The sequence below is a fragment of the Myripristis murdjan genome, chromosome 3, assembly GCF_902150065.1.
Source record: "Myripristis murdjan chromosome 3, fMyrMur1.1, whole genome shotgun sequence".
NCBI lineage: Eukaryota > Metazoa > Chordata > Actinopteri > Holocentriformes > Holocentridae > Myripristis > Myripristis murdjan.
The window spans coordinates 14766599-14784215 of NC_043982.1; the positions used below are offsets into that span (position 1 = coordinate 14766599).

General features: G+C 39.9%; 1 protein-coding gene across 1 annotated transcript in view; it reads right to left on the reverse strand.

The window, feature by feature from the left end:
- Window positions 1-17617, reverse strand: part of LOC115356890 (ephrin type-A receptor 6-like) — a 75016-nt gene that overhangs the window by 47175 nt on the left and 10224 nt on the right. Inside the window, exons 2-3 of the mRNA XM_030048178.1 lie at window positions 15164-15228; window positions 2030-2158 (exon numbers count right to left, since the gene is read on the reverse strand). Coding sequence (XP_029904038.1) covers window positions 2030-2158; window positions 15164-15228 — 194 coding nt within the window. The remainder of the gene's footprint in view (window positions 1-2029; window positions 2159-15163; window positions 15229-17617) is intronic.

Below are 17617 nucleotides of genomic sequence, written 5' to 3' on the forward strand. Positions count from 1 at the left end.
GCTCCTCACTGGGGGAAAAGCAATTCTGCAGCAGTTGCCATGACATCCTCTGAAAACTTACAGGCATAAGCAGAGTAAACAACATGAGAGTGGACAGGTGCACAGTGGTTAGGGTTGACAAGAAGAAAAAAGACCATTAGAAAGCTTTGTAATCAGACACAAATACATCCTTAGTGTCTACTTAACTTGCAGTAGGATGAGACCAGACCAGTACAAGCTGTGTGCTCCTAAATATGCACAGCGTGGAGTTTAAAGGATTCCCAAAGGTTTAGAAAAACTTTGGTGAATGTATGGGGTGTATTTTGGTTGGCTGAGAAAATCACCTAGAGTAAGAATTCCATCATATTGGGCCATAAAATAAGACAGTGGTTCAGATTATTTTTAAATCTGGGAAAACTGTGAATACAACAATAGAGTAAGTCAAATCTCTGTAATCATCAAAATGTTATTGCAAGAAATATCATCATGTTAAATAATATATATATATATATATATATATATATATATATATATATATATACATATATTTTATGGGGATTTTGCATTATTGGGGATTTTGAAATCAACTGGCTCTTGAGTGGGAGCAGAGTGCATTACATACTGACATGGAAAATAAATAAGATTAGTGGTCTGTTATGTGGGCCAGGCATGGTGGGAGGGGGCAGCGGGAACAGCCTGAGAGGGACGGATGGGAGAGATGTAAAGGAGGCTGTGAGAGCGAGCCCTCTTCTGAGGCCAGCACTCCAAACTGGTTTGACAGCTGAAAACAGCTGAAATATTTTTTTTTCCCTTAATCCTAGAGTAATTTTTTAAAATGGAAATTTGCGCTGTGACTGGCTTGATTTGGCCTTTGATTTTAAAGAGTGGGTCTGGTAGATGGCTTACTCTGTGGCACATTTGGAAGAGGTAAAAGCTCTAACCATAAAATGTCTTTAGGCATGACTACAAACATGTCACAGAGCTCACACTTGATGGTGTTGTGTTTTTCTGCGTCTGGACAAGCCGGCGAGTGTCGAGATGTCATGGCACTGACAGGCTGTGCAGGAGACTGTCACAGCAGCAGATGACAGCTAAATGCCCACACAAGTTGGCCATGCTAACAAGAGAAGCAATTGTTGATTATTTTTTTTTGCCTCTGGTCTGCTAGCAAGTGGTCTAGCCAGAAAACCGGGGTGGGAAAAAGTAGTTAAATGATCACCATATTATAAAGACACACGCACCCCAGAAATTTAGGAGTTCAAGTGTAGTCCAGACAGAAAGACGCAATTGGCCTCTGCCCACCTACCTACCCACGTTGCCTTCACATGAGCTCTGTAAAGGCAGCTCAGGAGAGACTTAACCTGACACAGGAGTAAGAGCTGATGGCCGGACAGTGACCACAGAGATCATTGTTGGGCCCACAATTCTCACACAGCCAACATGTCTGGCTTCCAGGAGCCACTGTGTGAGCATAACACTGGAACAGCAAGAATGAAATGGATGCCATTGACATGAGGCAAATTTGACCAATACAGCCCTATTTCAATAATCATAGTATAAGCCAGCTTAACGAAAGGCTGAGGAAAACTTTTTGTTGCAATGGAGATGTATTTTCTTCATGAGAAATGAAATGAGAGTAGCGTAGTTAATTGATTCCCACAGGGAAATTATCCTTTCGTCTACCTCCTCCACGGGGAAAAGGAACATAGTTTATTTATCCCCATGGCAAAATTATCTTTTCGCCTTCCCCCTCCACAGGGAGAACAGTGCTCCCGGAGCTGCCAGGAATTCAATGTCTTAACTGCTCAAGGACATTTAAAATATTAAATATTTGCTGACATGGGGGACTGAGCCTGAGTCACCTTGTTGAAGATCAGTTTCTTTAACATGGTGTTCCAATATTGGCAACTGGAGCAAAATTCATGTGAATGTTTAACTGTAGCAATGGCATCACAAAAACACACTTAATCAAAATTCCTGCTGAAAGTTTCATCTCCTGTCTAAAAATGCTGCCTGAGGAGCAAATATAAATGTGGTGTTCTGCCCAGACCCTCTGTGCTGCCTGCCGCTGGATCCATCCGGAGCGGAGCCAGTTGTTCTGGTTTGGCTCCATCACGTGGCAAACCTGGAAGGTGTGTATGGGTCGGTTCTGCTCGTCCATCTCTGTGATAGCATCCCACTGTTACAGAAAAAAAAAAAAAAAAAACGTGACAGGAACAAGGAAGGAGAGAAGACAGAGAGCAAGGAGATGAAAATTGTGCAAAATTATTGATCTTGTATTCTCAAATATATTCTATAGCATTAATGTTATGAACAACTGAATAACTGATCACATTTCTGTCTGCTCTGACCCTGATAGTAATGCTTTGATGTTTATTTTGTATGTTTTTAACATGAATCTACCTTAGTATAATGTGCAATTGCGAACATTGTGTTTTGTTCACATTATCCCCCAGTGAGGCCACGCATGTTTCCTGTTTTAGAAAATATTTAGTTTCAGAAAATTGTTACAGTTTTACAAAATATGTGGACTGGTGTGTTCAGTATTTCTGCTTTGCTGTCTGGTGAAGTGCTCCTCAAGGGCTGTCACATGTGTAGACGAGGTGCAAAACTAACGATGGTCAAAACCAAGAGCTAACACTGAAGACAATCTGGAAGACTGGAGGACAAACCAAGACCAGGGAACACAGCAAGGTGAGGTTTCTGCCAAAAACTTACAACTATAAAATATTTTGGAAATGAGATTACATGTTGATGGGCAGATCTGTCTGTTTGGTCTATGATCCTACTGCATTGTTCTGATGAAATTATACTGAATTAGATTTGTGATGACTGGGTTACCTGTATGTAGTTTTGCTTAAAAGTGACTATAAGTAAGGGCATGGTGATAATGGTATGAAGTCAGTGCACTGTGCACATATGTATATGAGGAATAATTTGAAATAAGGAAACAGTCTGGACATTAAAAGGGTAATAATTGAATCTCAACACACCTTATTAAGTTTCATCTAGGTGTTTTGAGGGATGTACTGAAATGCAATCTGCATGGAAACATCTGATCAAGGTGGTTTTAGTATCTGTTAGACAAGTGAAGTGATGCATCCATTAATGGACATGAATGGTCTGTTTTCACACTGGCTCCATGAACTGCTCAACCTATGCACTGACTTTTTATGCAGTGAAATTTTAATTGGCTGTAGAAACACCACCTTAGACAGACAGTGAATTAGTCTTACTAATGTTTTCACAGTTGTTGCATCACCCAGACCCTCTCATTTGTCTGCTCTGCTTTAAAGGTGTGATGATCAGAGGTTCACAACCCCTAATGTTTATTGACAGAACTTGTTCTTTCTCAAACCCCTGTGGCATTTCATAGGCTGCTGATTTTGTTGCTATTTCATAGCCTGACATGTAACGATCACTCAAGAACAGAGGATAAATGGGACTTGTTGCTTTTCTTGAATGCGGGATCATTGTGCAAGTATGTATTTAGTTTATTATGTGGAGAAAGCTGAGGGGTGATGACAGTAAAGCAATCAATATCATGTAAAAACTCAAGTACTAATCAAAGGAACTGTTTGCAATTAAACTGCAAACGGGAACAATGAGGCCTCTGGTCAAAGAGACTGACCTTCTGTGATCATTTTACCAAAGAAATCAATATACTTTTTGTGAAGCAAAAATCAAGAAATCTGGTAAAAAAAAAAAAAAAAAAAAACATTGTTGGCAAAGTGATTCAGCTGTCATAAGCCTAGAATTAAAGGATTTTTAAATGTTTGAAATTTGGACTGATGGTAGCACTAGAGGGAGTTTTTTTTTTCCTTCATTGACAGCAGTACAGACTGACAGGACAGAGACAGGATGACAGGCAGCGAGGTGCACAGGCTGGATTCAAACACAGGTTGCTTCAATTGAGACTGTATGTTTTTAGGGTTGCTGGTTGAACCACAGATGAGCGCAGACGGACTTGTACTGATGTATGCCTCGTAAGCCTTCCAGTCATTTGTCAAAACTCCTAGAGGCTAAAAATCTGGACAAAAACTACTCTGGGAAAAACTACTTTGGAGAAAGCTCCTAAACTCATCCAGAGGATACACCCATGCAGTTGTGACCCACCGAACACTGTCGTTTGTTGAGCACCTTTGAAGACATGATCACACAAAGCACAGATATTGCTCACATCCTGTCTCAGCATCTTTCTAGCAAGCTTAATTTGTGCATACTTCAATCAACATAAGCATGTGTGTGTGTGTGTGTGTGTGTGTGTGTGTGTGTGTGTGTGGTGGGGGGTGTCTCGCTTTATTGACTGCCACAGTAAAGAAAGAGTAAAAACAAACAGAGAGGATAACATATGGCAAAAGGCTCAGACTGACTTTGAACCCAGGCCAGTGTGATCAGGATTGAGCCTTGGTTGATGTACAGTTGTCCCTCGCTATAACGTGGTTCACCTTTCGCGGCCTCGCAGTTTCGCGGATTTTTTTTTAGTGCAATTTTGCATGCTTTTTTTTTTTAAATTTATTTATTTATTTATTTTACAGCGCATTGTGTTCTGCGTCCTGATTGGCTAAGGGACTGTAGATCATTGTCAATCAATCTCCTCCGTGCCGTGTCTCCTGTACAGTACAGAATGCGTTCATTCTATAATACTGGACTTATTTTTCTACGAAGGTTTGAACTTTGAGAGTGTTTAAACGAGAGAAAAGTGAGAAAATGTTAATGCCTGTCTGAGAAAAGTGTATAAAGTGTGTAGTGAGGGGTTTTACAGCCTTAAAACATCTATAATAATTGTAAAAAAATAAAGCTGACTACTTTGTGGATTTCGCCTATTGCGGGTTATTTTTAGAATGTAACTCCCGCGATAAATGAGGGACCACTGTACCTTGAAATCCTGACGCCTTTGGAGATGAAAGTTGGATGCGTATAAATGCTCATTTCTGTCAAAATTCTTATTTTTTTTAGACTGAGTTAATACTTATGATTTTGAATTGAATTAAAATTTTTGATTTCTGATAGAGGAATGATCTAATATCATTCTGCTAAGAAGTAATTTATTTTTAAGGAGACTTGATTAAATCTTTAAAGAAAATCCTTTGACACAACGTAATCATGGTAATCATCACCAAGACCAACGTGAAATGACTGCTTCACATGAATAACATTAGAGTAACAAGAGATTTGCGGAAAATTTTCTTTTAACATGGATAGATCATCAACTATGACATAAGTTTCGCAAGTCTCATTTCTTGTATTTCCTGCTTATAAGCAGCAGGGGCTTTGCTGTTCAGTTTTGCTCTGACCAATCAATGGTCTGTAGCATTTTATGAAGGTGGTTCCAAAAATAATATCCGGTACCAGATACTGTCCTGATGGACAGCTGGCGCCTTGCATGGCAGCCTCTGCCGTCAGTGTGTGAATGTGTGTGTGAATGGGTGAATGTGAGGCAAAAAACATTGTAAAGCGCTTTGAGTGGTCAGTAGACTAGAAAAGCGCTATAGAAATGCAGTCCATTTACCATTTATCATTTACCATTTACTATCCCAAACTTGCCCAATAGAAAAAACAAAAAACAAAACAAAAAAAAAAAAAACAGGGAGAGTCAAGGCAAGTAGATTAGATTTCATAGAAAAGTGTCCTTAAACTCTTGAACTTTGGACTAATGGTGGCACTAGAGGGACTGCTGTACTTGGGCCCATGCTACTGTAGGTGCATTTATAGAGTGGTGAAGTCCCGCCCACCCACTTCCGGTACACGGGTCCTCAAAAGCAAAAAATTATGAATGCGATCCAATGGGTAGATAAAAATTATTTTCTGGTCCCGTTTGAATTGTGCCATGGATTTCACATATGTTGTTTGTGAAATTTAAAGATAATTTTTCACGCAAAGAAGACTACAATTTAGCGCGAAGAATATTAATAATGCTAGGTTTTGTGTGAGCCCGCTTTGTGAACTACAACTCTTCGCTGCTCTCGGTGTGAATGATATACGTCACCACCCGCACTGGAAGCCTACAACAGACATGGCGATTTCTCTGCTCCGCACTGAGTTTTTGAGGTTCTGAGTTTTTCCGCCCGACGGCGGGGTCCGCTCGCCCTCCCACCCGGCCCGGCGCTCCGTCGGTCCTCGGAGACGCGGACAATCGGGAACAAAACACACCAGCAGCTTGACTTGAATCTGGATGGAGGGAAACGGCGATGACGTGACGTCACATATGCGACACAGTATGTAGTCTTTCTAATTGTGTTTTCTCAACAGCATTTAACTGAACAATCGCGCAATAAACGGTCAAACTCTTGACATGAAAATTTGTTATTTAAGCCTATAAACAACATTTGTGTAATCCATGGCATAACGACGGGGGGACCAGAAAATAATTATTTTCTGTCCATTGAACACCATTCATTTTTTTCGCTCCGAAAGGTCCCATGGGGGTCCACCGGAAGGGGCGGGACTTCACCACTCTATTGGGCTGACCTCTATCGATGTATCAGTTTTCATAAAAGATGACCAGCCATTTATATGGTCTGCTTTAGCCTCACACTGCAGGAAAAAATAATTAATCCAATAATAAATATTAATGGGAAGAAAATGACCACGCTATATTTGATGCACTTGACAAAGAACTCCATGGGCTGCCGTTGACTCCCATAGTGAATGAAAGAAAGAAAGAAAGAAAGAAAGAAAGAAGGAAAGAGCCGACAATAACAAGAGCGTGCCTATAAATCTGTAGTGCTTCCCCCCCTAATTACTTAACGTTCATGTGGCAGTAACACACCAATTTCCAGAGAAAAAAGAAACTGATGTATGTAACTAATTATCTGTGGATACATGGATACAAGTGATGATAGAGTCTGCCATGTTATTGTTTATTATTGTTTATTAAGATCCCCATTAGCTTTTGTCAAGACAAAAGCTAGTCTTCCTGGGGTCCGTCACAAAAATAAAAGCATTACAGTCTGCCATGTTAAATTTAAATCAAAAAGGATCCAGATCTATTGCACATCTAACATATGAAAACACACATAGACACACCCGCACACTGAGACAACAAAGTCTCTAATGCTGAATATCTTGAATGTGTCACGTCAGATGAGATCTCATTATGAGCAGTTCTGACCTTCTTAGATGAGAGACAGAACTAGTTGAGGCTCGGAGGAAATTGAAACAACTGAGGTAGAATGTTCTCGAATGTAAATTATTAATACACCTTAACCTCGGGTGGAGTGTGTGAATGCAATTAATTTTATATTAATTAAGCTATCTAAATTGGCTCTATGAGAAGTCCAAGGGGTAAAATGATTAATCAATCATAATCACCCCCTCTTTCATTCGGGACTCCTGCCACCCATCACTTTGCCTCTGGCTTTGCTTTATGATGTTAAGTGAAATCTGAGGTTGTATATAATGATGAAAATGTGATGGCAATGAGAAATATTTAAGATGACTGAGGTGAATTGCAAAACAAGAGCAACAATTTGGCAAAACTTACTGCCTCACTTTGTCATATACTCAATATCTTAGTGTAAAAATATCGCTATTGGTTACGCTTTAGTGAATACAGTTCTTTAATATTAAATTTAATTAACATGAGCTAACATAACATGAGCTAAATGCATACCTAATCAGAATGTGATATAAGTGTGATCATTAAGTCATTTGCCAAAATGCCCATTTATCTCTATTTAAGCTAAGAAGGCAAATGTGTCATAGATGTTAAATATAGCCATGCTATTAGCTTCTAATGGCATAAACATGATTATAACACAGTGTAATTTACTATGCCCTTAAGGGATATAGTAAATTCTGCTGTCTCACACAGTGTGTACCATGCAAATGCAGTGTCAGGGGTTTGAATCTTTTGTGGGACCTGTGCCCACTGCCCAACCCAATATTTTCTATCTACCTTCACTTTAATAATTAAAAAAATAAAAAAGATGTCTTATTTCATGGAACCTCAAGTCAAATCATTATGGGGTAGTAATCAACATAAGAGGTCAATTGCTACTGGACACCACATGACATGTGACCAAGCTACTGCATGACTTTGTCACATGCCATTCATCCTGCCTCTCCTGATATTTTATATGATAATGTCCATTAAAGCAGAAATGCTGCAATCATAGGAAATTGTAACCTTGAGCAGGACTTCTGATGTGAGAAGACTCTGTGCATTACAAATATGAAATGTGATTTAATATATATTTATATATGTGTGCATGTGTGTGCATGTGTGCCATACTATGACATTTCCATGTCCTCCTTACTGAGCTAAAAACTAACCTGTATCTTCTAAGAAGCTGGCTTCTGGTTTGCATAACTTCCGTCTTATAAGTGTTACTCCATTATGCATATAAACAAGGGGAAATGGCGATTTGTCAAACTGGTGTATACCACAGTGTTCTAAACTGCACCCTAGGGACACACTGTGGTTCAGAGGAAAGAAAATAAAATACGATGCCTTGTTTGAAAGATGGTCTGTAGCGTATGTTATCTAAGGCAAAGCACCGACTAAATGTTTCTGTCTACAGCCCTGAGCTTACTGTGGCCAGGTTCTGAGTACAAGGTATAACAAGGACATCTAGCAGAACTCCATCCATTCATTTTCTGTACATGCTTATTCCTGTTCAGCGTCTCAAGGGCTAGAGCCTAAGATCGATACATTGATATCACCCTATGTCAACACATCCTTCCTATCCCTTTAAGAGCTGGACAGTAGATTTGAATGTCAAGTGTGTGAAAATAGACACATTGTTAAAAAAAAAAAAAAAAAAAAAAAGATAAACATATGCATGTATGTTGTCTATCTGACAACAAATGTGAAAGATAAACACAACAGTGATGGCAGACTCTCACTGCATTGAATGTAGACTCAGTTCAGTCAATCAATCGATCAATCAACCAATCGATCAATCAATCACTTTCATTTAAAGTGCAGAATCACCATGCAGCATGGTCCCAATACATTTTACCATTACAAAGAACACATAAAATAATAATTCTAAGCAGCAATAAAATAATAGTTAAACAACCACATTAAAAACAGTAATGTTAGAGGGATGCTAAAAAGGCGCTGGACCCAACCATGCTCTATGGTAGGCTGTAATGAAATAAATAAAGGTAGGTTTCCAGTCTTGATTTTAAGATTTCAACTGACCTTGCTTCTTTAACATGTAATGTTGGCATGGGGTGCAAATGCTCTGCAGCCAACTGACTTTTTGTTAATGGAAGGAACAATCAGGAGACCACCACTGAGACAGGTAAGGTGGTGCAAGTCTGTGCAAGGCCGTATAAGTTAAAAGTAGTTAAAGTAGTTAAAAGAAGAACCTAAGAATTAGCTCTAGCTTGCACTTGTAACCAGTGAAGTGAGGTTGTATGGCCGAATTTTCTAATTTTTGCCAAGATTCAATTCTGAACAAGCCAAAGTGTCCAAAAAGGACACTGAAATAATCAAGTCTGGAGGATACAAATGCATGGATTATGGTTCCTGCATTGTTTTCAGCATCATCATTGATTTCTAATGGGCATTATTCCAGCTTCACCAGCTGACGACAGGTAAGTCTTAAAAAAGTCTTGTTTGGTTGTTCTCCATTTATGGTCAAGTTTTCTGCATTTTTGATTAAGAGACTGAGGATCTCGATTGTGCAAGGGCAACTGTTTTACTCTCACTTCCCAAGTAGACAGGGAGGAAAACTGAATTACATGCAAATTGCAATGTGAGATTGAAATCACCGGTGAACTTGTTATGGCAGAAGGAGTGATTTATAGCAGTTGCAGGAGATTGTTACAGAGTTGCTCAGCAAGGAATGGCAATTGAGTCAAAACGATGGCTAGTGTTGGTTTGAGAGTTGCTAATACAATGGCTAGACAGTATAACCTTAAAAGTCAAGAAGCAGCGATCTGAAAAGACAGGTAGATGTATGGACCGTGACTTAATGAGGACAGACAAATGTGGACCCTGAGGCAAGACCATTTGAGAACCACTGTCTTATAACAAATTAATAAAAAGCCATGCAATTAAGAGTAGGTAGCTACCAGGCAGCCTGGTAGCTACCTGAAGAATGATGGACAAAGAAGCAAAGCAAGCAGTCAAAATCGCTTGCCTGGCAATTGCCTACTCTTAACTGCATGACTTTATATTAATTTGTTATACGACAAACCACAAATCTCAAGAAATAGTTTAAAAATAAGTTTGAAAACATATAAATGGCAAAACTGGGGAAATTCTCTTCCAAAACCAGAGTAACTTACAGGTCTTCCCTGCTCTATTTGGTGAAGACAGCCAAGCAACAATTATCTTGCAGGCTGCTTCAAGGAATTCTGCACACAAAAACTATTGCAACTGTTTCCCTCAGAGATCACAGACTTGCGGATTTGCGGACTTGCCAAAAGTCTATATTAAAGGCTTAAAAAGTCCATAAGAGATTCCTCAAACATGTGTCTGTTACAGGGCGGCACGGTAGTGTAGTGGTTAGCACTGTCGTCTCACAGTAAGAAGGTCCTGGGTTTGATTCCCACCCAAGGTCCTTTCTGTGTAGAGTTTGCATGTTCTCCCTGTGTCTGCGTGGGTTTCCTCCCACCATCCAAAGACATGCAATAAGTGAATTGGAGAAGCTAAATTGCCCCCAGGTGTGAATGTCAGTGTTTGTCTGTCTGCCCTGTGATGGACTGGTGACCTGTCTGTGTCTGTTACAGCAGGACAGTGCATACTGCATAGTCCTTCTGGACTGGCTATGACTACATGGGCTTTAAGATTGGGCCATTCAGTGAGCCTTCATGGGAAACTCAGAGTGGGAGGAATCAGTTTGCACCATCACATTTCCACGTCTTGAGCACAAAAATAATTTGTTCAAAGTGATCTGTTTTCCCAGCATTACTCAGGGGTATTTTGTTTTTAGATAGTGGAAACCAATGCATGTGAAGTCAGTGAAACTTTTAATTCAATAACACATAAACAATGAGAGAAAATATCACTACCTACCTCCCTGGTTATCACAATACTTGGTATAACAATTCTCATGGGAATTATCTGCATGGTTGGAATGCAACTTTGCCCATTCAGACTGCCTGGCTGAAACTGCATGAATAAATAAGGCTTATCTATGTTTCAAGAATAAATATATTAACTACAGCCAGCTTATGGTCTCTTTAGATTCAACACAATAAATGACTAGCAAAGAGAGAGAGACAGACAGAAAGAGAAAGACACAGTGAGAAAGTGTCAAAGACAGAGCAATGCAGCACAGTTTTTAGGCTTCAGGGGGTCTTTGAATTGGGGCTCTATTCTTACAGTATAATAATCTTGACCAGACCCTTTCAAAATAATACACTAATAATACACATAATACACAGTCTTTTGGCTAAATGTTTACAATATGTGAGACACCAGTGGTTGTGATGGACTGGCGACCTATTCAGGGTCTTTCCCTGCCTTCCTCCCAATGCATGCTGGAATATGTTCTAGATCCAGCTCCCCATGACCCTGATTAGGAGCAAGTGCATATGGAAAATGGATGGATGGAGACACCAGTGCTGAATACCAACTATACTGCAAGTGAGGGCTAAACTACACATTCAGTGCTAATTTTCCACACAAGAATCTGGAGAAGCTGTTGGAGGATGTAATGATTAACTTAAAACTTTCCCATTTCTTTTTGTAGGCTGTCATCGTCCAAAATGTAATTATACAAAGTCAATGAACCAAGAGCCAAAAGATGACAACATCATGGTGTGATAGCATGCTCTCTGACAAGTGGTCAAAGAGGCCACATAAACCCTTAACAGTCATAGAAATAACAGCTTTATTACATTTTATGAGATGCTGAAAAAAACTTCTTGAGATCACCTCTCCATGCATAAAAGGAAGATTCACTGACTCATTAATGAATGAGCTCACACCCCCCAAAAAACACAGACACAGTTACACACACACACACACACACACACACACACACACACACACACTTGTTCATAAACAAGCACAAAATCACCTTGAACAAAGAAAAGCCCTAATGATACCACATATAGCAACAGAAAATATTGGTGACATAGATCAGTACTCTGTAAATTTAACGTCAAATAGTGTCAAATAGTTTTAAAATAATAAACATAAATGGCTTGTCAGTAGCATATATATATATATATATATATACACACACACACACACACACACATATATATATATATATATATATACATAAGTGCATATAAAAGAGTTCAAACTTCAAGTCAAAAGATGTAGCTTTAAGCAGCTGTAAAAATAAATATTTTTAAGGCTACTTGTAAAGTGTTGGTGTTCAAAGTTTACAAAAGTATGCACCTCCAAATAATGAATATGGTGCTGGACAGAAAAACATGTGAAAAATGGAAAAAGAGAATCCACATACTAGATAATGCGTCCATGAACATTTCTTGGTACACCACCATGTGACATTTCGAAGCTGGTCCACAGAAGAGCTTAACAGTCCTGAACCAATTTAGAGCAAGCCTGGAGAGTTGTAACCAGTTTTTGCTCTGTCTAATAATATCTTGTCATACACAACGGTAAACGCAGCACTGAGATCTGAAATCATTTACAAGTTTAACAAGGCCAGTTTCTGTGCTGTGGTGCTGTGCTCTAAATCCATACTAGAGAGCAACATCAAACAGATCAGGCAGCTGTTTAATTGGTTTAAGAGTTTGTTCGAGTATCTTACTGAGAAAGGACAGATATGAAATTTATTGCATTAGTGATGGCTTTGTTAAGAAGCACATTAAAAATATATTTAAAAAAATGTGTTCTGATTATCATCATTTTGTTCTTAGATGCGGGGGCGGCACGGTGGTGCAGTGGTTAGCACTGTCGCCTCACAATAAGAAGGTCCTGGGTTCGATTCCCACCCAAGGTCCTTTCTGTGTGGAGTTTGCATGTTCTCCCCGTGTCTGCATGGGTTTCCTTCGGGTACTCCAGTTTCCTCCCACCGTCCAAAGACATGCAGGTTAGGTGAATTGGAGAAGCTAAATTGCCCCTATGAATGTGTTTGTCTGTCTGCCCTGCGATGGACTGGCGACCTGTCCAGGGTGTTTCCTTGCCTAGAAGATGAATGATGAATGTTCTTAGATGCACATACATTAAAGAATATTTGAAGAGGATTATAGAAAATTCATTTCATACATGCTATAGGAGCCAGAATATGTTTCGTTATTATAAATTCCTTTTGTGGTGATTGGTGGTGGTCATTTGGGTCATGGGGTCACCTATTGGTTGTAAATGTGAGGAAGGCAGGTAGAGGAGGTGAGCGGGAGGTATATTCTCTGTTGACCATGTTGTTACTACTGTTATTTTATTCATTCATCTTTGTCCACTTCCTTCATAGTATGTACAATATATCTACAATAAATTGCCAATACTTATCTTTGGAATCGAACTGGATCAGTACATGCATCACAGACATCTACCTCAGCCTCTCCACGACTTTTAGTGGTCTCCAGAAGTTGCTATACATACAGTACTGTACATGCAAGCATGGACTCACACATACTGCAGTGACTGAGTATAAGGAAATTACATGATTTTTTCATATATTCTATATATTAAATAATTGTAGTCAATCATTGTTTATGGAAGTTTGGCTTGCTGCAATATCAATGTATACCATAACTTATAAAGCACACAATTTGATGAAAAATATCTCTCTTCTTCTCTCTCCCTCTCTCTCACACACACACACAGACACACACATTTACAGTGCCGTGCTGTATCAACAACATGGCACAGGCATTCAACCTGGCTAAGAGGTGTGAGGTTTTGATTAAAACAAGTCTATTTGTCACTGTCATAGAAACGGGAAGACAGAGAGAAAGGTTGTGAAAATATCATTAATTCCCTGTTGTTGTGATGAATTATTGATTTGACGTGAAGATGGGCGGGTGTGTTTTGTTGTGTTTTTGTTCAACCAATTATTGGCATTGTTGCTCCTCACAGCAAAATCTGTTTAGTGAGGAGGTGTATTGGTATTAGGCCCTAAACATATCTTTGTGCTTTGTTGTTGTTTTTTGGTTTTGCTCCAGTGGATTTATTATACTTCTAATAATAGCCTTAAGGCAGAAACAGTCCCCGTATTATCTTGTGTCCCAATCTGAGTCAGAAATTATATGATCATGAAAAAATGACTACCATTGCATATTTTTACCCAGTCCCAGCTTAAGTATTTGATCGAAAGAATAGTTATTTACCATCAGGCTTTACCATCAGGTCTAGCGCTTTCTGTATGTCTTTGTATGTATAGAAATATGTGTCACTATTTCTCTCAACACAGGATATATTTCATTTCCTTTTTCATTTCATATAAATAAGCAGAGTCGCAGTTCTCTCAAAATGCAAAGCCAGAAAAAGCTTCTGCTGACCTGACCTCCCTGCATTTACACTTAAGTAATGAGTTACCTGAAAAATCACTTTTGTAATCAAACACTTCATAAATTCTAGTTCATGATTTCTAATTTTGATCACAGTGCTTAACTCTGAGTACACTTTAGTCATGAATGGAGCCGAGATAAGTGGGTGCACAGGAACATGAACATGCAAAAAAGTGTCAGCACCTCACCAGCAATATCAATATGCAGGATCCATAAGTATCTTTTCATGTACCGAGATCATGTGTATAAATCTTCTATAAGTCTTGCATTAAAGAGCTTCGGAAGGCATGAACTCCTGCCATGTCAGGAGGGATAATGTTAGCCACCACGCCACACAGCTCCTGTCACCCAGCTAACATCATCACAGACTAATGTGGCCTATGTCAGCCTCTGAACGTTAGAGTGAATATTAGCAACTGGTCCGTGTACTAAGTGGCCACCCGGTTTTTGTTTTGAAATCACCAAACAAATATTAGTGTCCAACTACTTCAAATCATCCAAATGAAAAATGTTTTTTGAGCTTCTATGTTTTCTATTCAAATGTTCTTTAGTGATGGAGAGTCGATTCCAAAAGAATTGATTCTTCGACTCTGACAAGCTGCAGAGTCAGAGTCGACCCTAATGCAGCAACTCCAGGAATCAAGACTACATTAAAATCAACATTTTTTTCTGTCAATTTTGCATCATTTAGACTTCACTGATTGGCTAGATGACATGAGAGGAGTGTGGTTTTTGTAGAAATGGCCAAACAATGGGTCCGCTCTTATTTCAAGAACTATACTATAATATCACTCACCCCATTGACAGGATAGGTCTTCCAGTCCAGTTCTCCCAGCACTGTTGTGGTGTCCAACAGAACCACTAGAGCGAGTGTAGCGGTGAGAGAGAAAGTAATGTAAAATGGAGGAGAAAGTTGTAAGAGAGAGAAGACAAGAAAACAACAGAGAAGCACAGAGAGTGACAGGAGGGGGAGCGAGGGTGAGGGTCGTGGGGCGACAGCGAGTATGAAAGGGAGAGAAATGGAAGTGACAAAATAGGAAGAGAGCAGACAATAGTTATCAAGCTGTCAACAAAGAGCTTGCAGAGACTTCAAGCCCTTATCAGATTCAACCACCTATGAAATAACAGCTCTTAGGAAACTCCAGGACAATGCTACACTGAACCGCCCTCCATCTGGGTGAAGTCTAAAGGAGCAGTAAACCACTTGTTTGAGGTCAAGGTATCCTGTGCTTCTTGACCACGGGTCACAGATGAGCCAAAGAGGAATACAGGGAACACTGTGCACAAAAAAAAAAAAAAAAAAAAAAAAAAAAAAACAACAGAAGCTGCAGAAGCATGCAGACCTAAATGTTCCAGGAACATACAAAGATCCATTAAACTTACACAGCTGTACAAAGTGCATATCATGAACTCTGAGGCCCCTCATATAAGATGGGAGATGGATGCTTGATAAATTAAAAAAAAAAAAAAAAAAAAGACATGTTTTCATTGATATTCACTTCATAGTTCAAATTCAAATTCTGATTCAGATTCAGATTCAGAAAGCTTTATTGTCTGTCGTAACAGAAAATTTTCTTCACTGACTAGAAACAGTCACGCAACACAGATTTCTGAAAGCACACAGTGTATAGATTCTTAAAAGCAAGTATAAATCATAAGAATGCACTGCTTTTTCTATATGTGTGCATCTGTATTTATCTGCATCACATTGCATGTGTTTTCACCATGTATGCATGTGTATGTGTGTATGTATGTGTGTGTGTGTGTGTGTGTGTGTGTGTGTGTGTGTGTGTGTGTGTGTGTGTGTCTGCATGTGTCTGCATGCATGCATACATCCAAGTGTAACCACTGCTTTTTCTGTACACCCTGGACACAGCTTGGGCATGAAGAGTGCCATTATCTGGCCCTTGCTAAGCCCCCTGAGCCAATTTGATATGATGAATGTGCAATTTCCTTTGTCTCCACACACCCAGTTAATTATAACCTACATCAATAAAGTGCGTCCCACTTCAGTGGTCCACAGAGAGCCACATCTTCAGACAACCTGTCATTCCAGCCGAGACTGGACCCAACCAAAGCTGGACTAATCTAATGGCTTTGCTGCTGTTTTGAATACAAGTTTAGATAGCCAGGAAAGATACACTGTCGTGAGACTAAAAGAGCCGCTTCAGTATCAACACAAACCTCATTTCCCCTTAAACACTGTGCTGGTAATTAAAGCAACTACAAGGAGTTTTTAACTGGTTGTGAAACAGTCTCAGTTTAATAGTGATGCCTCTATATGACCCACATAAGCAAACGAGACCATCAACAAGAAGATGCTATTTCTATATAACTATTCTAAATCCCTGTCACCGGCCCAGCGTCCACGGAATCAGACAAAACGTTTTGGAAAAGTTGATATTATGGAGATACAAGGTTTTGGTTGGACAGTAGCAATGCTAGGTTGATGTATTTCTTTCACTAGCTTTCAAAACAAAGCCAGATCAAGATCTTTACAACACAAGGTGGTGGAGGTCATGGGAAATGCAGTGTTGATTCTGGTAAACACTGCCACTTTTGTCTACAGGGGCTGCAAAAATCAACCCAAAGGGCTCTAGTTTCCTGGCGCAGTGCAGGGTGGCGCGGTGAGGCGCACCCCGCGCAGAGCTAGTTTCGACCAGCGCAACGCAAGAGGCGGACGGTTTCCAAGTTTCCCAGACCTAGGTGCGCCGAGATGGGAGTGGCGGCGCAGCAGGGGGAGGTGTCGACAGATTCAGCTTGGCGCAGTGACAGTTTCGTGCCAAAAGGCTTCGCCGAGGTGCACCAAAAGCTCGCCTCTTGAAACCACGTCTACTTTCGGCGCAAGGCGCAGCGGGGCTGGCGCAGTGGAAGTTTGGCTGACAGGCGGGCAGTGCGCACACGTCACCACAACCTCACAGATTGTCAGGCACAGTAACAATGCAATAAATAACCACAAAAACCACTATTCAATGCTACTATCTCAATCAGCACATAAATTTATCTCCATGTCGACTGTCCCGTCACAACTGATGTCAGATCAAAGGAGACTGGCACCGTTTGGCATGCGCAGTGGAAACCCAACCTGATCACCTGTCAGTCAAACAATGTGTCCAGTACGGTGATGTCTTTTTTCCAGTCATGGTGTCTGGGGCTGCTCGTGTTAACTACACAGTTCTTCTTCCATATATATTTAAATATTCCACTCTGGGTTTTCGTTATCCGGTAATCACCGGACTATGACTGGTAA